Source organism: Pavona decussata, unplaced genomic scaffold, assembly GCF_977016875.1.
Source record: "Pavona decussata unplaced genomic scaffold, jaPavDecu1.1 SCAFFOLD_89, whole genome shotgun sequence".
NCBI classification, from domain to species: domain Eukaryota; kingdom Metazoa; phylum Cnidaria; class Anthozoa; order Scleractinia; family Agariciidae; genus Pavona; species Pavona decussata.
Genome location: NW_028145506.1, coordinates 1,755,001 through 1,760,265, shown reverse-complemented (window position 1 = coordinate 1,760,265; position 5,265 = coordinate 1,755,001). Strand labels below are relative to the sequence as shown.

General features: G+C 39.4%; 1 protein-coding gene across 1 annotated transcript in view; it reads right to left on the bottom strand.

The window, feature by feature from the left end:
- Positions 1–2,158: 2,158 nt before the first annotated feature.
- Positions 2,159–5,265, bottom strand: part of LOC146474509 (poly(A) RNA polymerase GLD2-B-like) — a 4,357-nt gene continuing 1,250 nt past the window's right edge. The window contains exons 2-3 of the mRNA XM_085116964.1: positions 4,147–4,369; positions 2,159–3,239 (exon numbers count right to left, since the gene is read on the bottom strand). Coding sequence (XP_084973090.1) covers positions 2,791–3,239; positions 4,147–4,369 — 672 coding nt within the window. The 3' untranslated portion in view covers positions 2,159–2,790. The remainder of the gene's footprint in view (positions 3,240–4,146; positions 4,370–5,265) is intronic.

Sequence of the window (5,265 nt, the reverse complement as noted above, 5' to 3'; positions counted from 1 at the left end):
AGGCAGAACAACCGTCGTTATGAACGGAGAAAACAAAATCAATGACGGACAGAAACAATTGGATGATAGAAATAACTGTCAGCCACTAGACGAACCAATGGTTAGAGACATCCCAGAGAGTTAAACACCTCATTAATGCCCTTCATCAAGCAGGGTGCATAGACGAAATGACGGTTAAATGGTTTAACCTAACACCAAATCCGCCTCGAAGCCCAGTGTTTTATACCCTCACAAAAATTCACAAACCGACATTAGTCGGAAGTCAAGACCTATCATATCTGGGTGTGATGGCCCAACAGAACGCCTATCATCATTCGTAGACAAACTACTTCAGCCAATAGCACAAATACAGGACTCGTTTCTAAAAGATACGACACATTTCATAAGGTTTATTGAAAGCACTAGGGTGCCTAGAAACGCTTTTCTAGTCTCAATGGATGTCACTAGCCTTTACACGAATATCCCACAGGAGGACTGAAAGAATCACTATAGTATGCAACGCATACGAGAACTTTCATGCCAATAACCCTCCTATAGCCACAAATTTCCTCAGAGAAATGCTCAGCCTTACACTGAAGGAGAACTCCTTCCAAACACACGGAACTGCCATGGGCACTAAAATGGCAGTAGCTTTTGCCAACATCTTTATGGCATCTATAGAAAAGGAGATCTTAAGGCAGAGCGTTCACAAACCACTAATGTGGAGAAGATTCATTGACGATGTATTTTACTTGTGGGATACAAACAAAGAAGAAATAGAAAATTCATTGAGCAAGCAAATTCGTACCACCCTACCATAAAGTTTACCGCTGAAGTCTCACAATAAGAAACAACATTCTTGGATACAACAGTCTATAAGGGACAGAGATTCGAGAAAGAATCGATTCTCGACGTGCGCACACATTACAAACCTACTAAAACATTTCAGTACACAAACTACAACAGCTGCCACCCAGCAGGCACTTCTGAGGACAAACGCTTCTAAAGTAGTGTTTGACGAAAACATTAAAAACTTTAAAACACGTCTGGTATCGAGAGCTTATCCTAGTAACCTGGTGGACAAAATCCTCTCCGAAGTTAACTTCGCAGAAAGGAAGAACGCTCTTACACAAAAACAGAAAGTGCACAAGAAAATTCTACCCTTCGTGACACAATTTCAACCATCACTGCCATGTTTGAAAAATATTCTAATGGACACTGAATGGCATTTAATACAAAACCAGCCGCTACTAAGAGAGATATACAAGGAACCTCCCTTTATCTATTATAGAAAAGGGAAATCGCTTAAAGACATGCTTATTAAAGCAAAATTATAAAGGCTTTTATCAACACAATGGGCACACAGCGGGAGTCGTGTAGGTCTGTCAACCCCATTTCAACAGGCTCAAAATGAATAAATTGATTGGTAGAACCAGTCATCGCTAATGCACATTCTCCACCTCAATTAGAGAAATCAAATATTATTTCAATATTTGACGGATAAGGAAAAAAAAAGGAAGGGGGCTCAAAAAAAGGGGGGTGAAAATTCACCCATTTCACCTCCCCTGGATCCGCCCCTGCGGATAAGATCTGAAAGATCCAGAATATTAGGCGGAGCAATTTTAGTTTTAAATATCATGCATTCAATTAGAAACAGTCTTCCAGAAAAGCATATTAACTGGAATAATTTTAGACGAAACGAGCAGGGGAAGAGCTGGCATGTGTTCTACTGTCAGCAAAGTACATCAAGCGAAGAACAGGCTTTTGTAAGACTAAATTTTAACCCAAATGGCATTGAGAAGTTTGTCCCCAAACGGCAATGTCAATTGAAACACAGAAAACACAAGGATTAATAGAAAATAAATAAAATAAATCACTTTATGAAGTGTCAATTTTTTTAGCGCAGAGCACGAATTGGAGAAACTTTCCAGATCGAATTGGAGTTTAGAAATGTTGGTTTTTGAGGAGAGGGGAAAACCGGAGTACCCGAACAACTCGGAGAAAGGACGAGATCCAACAACAAACTCAACTCACATATGACGCCGAGTCCGGGAATCGAACCTGGGCCTCATTGGTGGGAGGCAAGTGCTCTCACCACTGCACCATCCCTGCTCCCCCGAATTAAAGATTTATAGACCGTGAGAATGTATTACTGAAGAGGCACGAGATCAGTCTGATGTCAACAAAAACATCAACAGCACATTATTTAGTTAAACACGATTAGGTTTAGCATAAAAATGCTTGTGGGGTCTTGTAAGGTAACAACTACAAGATAAAATTTAAAATGCATTTCACATGGTTTGCTTACAGTTATAGTTAGGAGTCAGAGAGTTGTTTATTGAAGATGCTGTCAAAAATCCTAAGCTTAGCAATAGTTATTTTCAGTCAAATGTCCCTTATCAAACATAGCTGTTCCAGATATCCTCTAGAAGAAAAAAAAAACAAAGAAAATTTCCTTGACAAAATTTTAAGACATCAGAATTAATTTTTCATTTCATTTTATTCCGGTTATAAGCCCCCTCGGATATATATAAGCCCACCACCCCCCCCCCCCCCCAATTAATAATTTTTATAGGCCGATCTAAGGCCCCTTACGAAGTTGTATAAGCCCAGGGCTTATAAGCGGCAGTTTACGGGTATGTAAATTATACTTATGGAAAGGACTAAAGAAATAACAAGCATCTTTTTCCAAACGCCAAGATTGCGAAAATCAGTGTGACATAGGAGTTTTGTCTTAGCCTAGTTTAATCTGCATGGCGCACCGTTTCAGTCTGTTGCGAGTTTGCCAATGAGGAAATTATTTTCATTAGCCTAAAAAATTCCATCCAAGGACGGATTCCGCCTTAACTGAGTCGCCGCGGAGTTGAACGCGCTCTTGATGCGTGTAAATTCATAATAATCAAACACCGCTCGCGTGACGTTCCCGCCATCGGAAGGATCCTCCAGTCTGATGTAAGGTCCACGCCAAATCTTGTCATGCATGGCGGTTGGTCGTGTGTCCCCCCTACGAATGGATATGGTCCTGTCCCAGTTGAATGTGGAATAATACTGGAAGAAACCAGTCAGGAGCTCACCCAGACTTTGAGTGTTTCTTGACTTGAACGAACGAATTTGCGTAGGAATATCAGCGGTGAGCTTGTCTAGAAGTGTTGCGTTCGAGCTCTGGAAGATCACTGGGAAGAGCTGCTGCAGTGCGGGGACAACGGGTGGGGTGCATCCCACTTGGAGATAATGAATAACAAAAAGAACGACAGCGAAACCTAAGAAGAAAAAACAATATAACGTGAAAATTGATTGTGAGATGGAGGCTACAGATAGACGAAATGATTGTTCAGCAACTTGTATAGAAAAAACTGGAATAAAGACGAATATTGGATATTCAAAGATGGAAGGTGAAGTACATCTACACGCACAAGAAACATGTCCTCAGGTGATATTTTCAACCGCCCAGATGTTACTGACATAACGCTTGACTGACATGATCTTGGGAAGGCGAATATATCTAACATTATCACTCTTGAGTTCGAAACTGACATTTTTCTTCTCGCGTTTTCCGTCGGAATGGAATGAAAATAAGTCTTGACTTGATCACTATCAGGCTAGTCCAAAAGTTGTCAAGTCAGCTTGTCATTATGTACTTTTCCCTAATTACAATGATCCACCATGTGTCTTAGCAACAGGCTTCTGCCATCAAATCCAAATGTAGTACAACATCCATATGCATTGACTATCTTAAATTTCAGAGTTTGGAAGATAGCCGTAACGCTCATATTTTTGGTTTAGTGAAGAGGTGTTTAAATAACAATGTACCACAGTTCTTAAAGAATTACTTTAAGTTGAATAAGAAAGTTATTTCAAGAGAAACAAGAAGAAGCAATTTTATATACTTACCTGCAGTAAGAAATGAGACCGCCAAGACAAGTTTTTTTTTTAATAATGGCTCAGTTGTGTATAATAATTATATTAGTAAATAAGAATTAGTTTTTTTATATGTTATACTATATTTATTAATTTATAGTTACTTAGTTGTCATTATTTATCTTGTATTTTTTATTAGTTTTAATGTAGGGCTCCTATTGATGACAGATATACTTTTTGTTTGATGACAGATATATTTTTTGTATTCTGACGGGATTACTTTTACCAAACATGTTGCTTCATACGCACCTGCCAGCCTCTTTAATCTGGCGTCAGTGATCCCAGCGTTTTGAGCCCACAGTTTTATGACCATGACCAGTGGTTTCACTCTAGGGTCACACTCAGAATAACACCTTAAAAGAAAGGCGTTTTGTACGCTGCACCAATTCTCCACACTGATATCCGTTTCAAACGACCTCTCTCTGTCCTTGAGTTTGATGATGGGAACCCTGACTCTGGCATGAGCGATCACCTGCACACAAATATAAAACAATTATAAATAGGAAGTCTGCAGTTAGGTATGTCACTGACTTACTGTTGTGTACACAGTTACAGTTCCACAATTACAATTCCAGTGACAGACGCTCATCCTCAGGACCCAGGGGGAGATAGTGGGGCCGAAGACAAAGTCAAAAAGGGCGGGAAAAAGTTCGTAGTTTTGTTCGTCGAATTTTTTCCCGCCCTTTTTGACTTTGTCTCTGGCCCCACTACCTGCTCGGTCCCTGGATCTCCGAGGATGAGAAACACTGTAAGGGGTGACAAATCAGGCTCTAACAACAGCAAGTAGCTTTATTTTAATGACTGTAAATATATACAGTATAGCAAATACATACAACCTATAACTATATACTTAGTGTATGAACCCTAAACTTTAGGAATTATACAGCAAATATTTCGATGCAAATGAAACGAAATGAACTTCATTAATTGCATTTTTATATAACAGTTGTTGGAAATTGCTGGAGTTCATTTATTAATTTCTTGTCGTTGACAATTGTTGAATATTCGGTAAGTGAGACTGTATTTTATTGCACTATGACTCACCCCTAGGAGCTGAGTTATTCTTGCAGTAGAAAACGAATGAGTTTCATATTCGATTTGGTTACTTGCAGGTAGGGCAAAGTGTATGATCTATAGAGAATTTAATCATGTTGTTTTTTTTCTGCCGAGTTGAATCATTACTTAACGATTTCCGAGTCTTTACGTTAAGGTGACTAAACATTGTCCTCCCTCACTTCTTTATTTCTTTTCTCCAGTGGTTGGTTAGATTTCGCTGCCTACATTCTACAACCGCCAGGCTTGTTTATTGTTCCACTCTTTCATAATTTTAACACCAGAGGACAAAAACACCGCGGGATCGATCCCGTA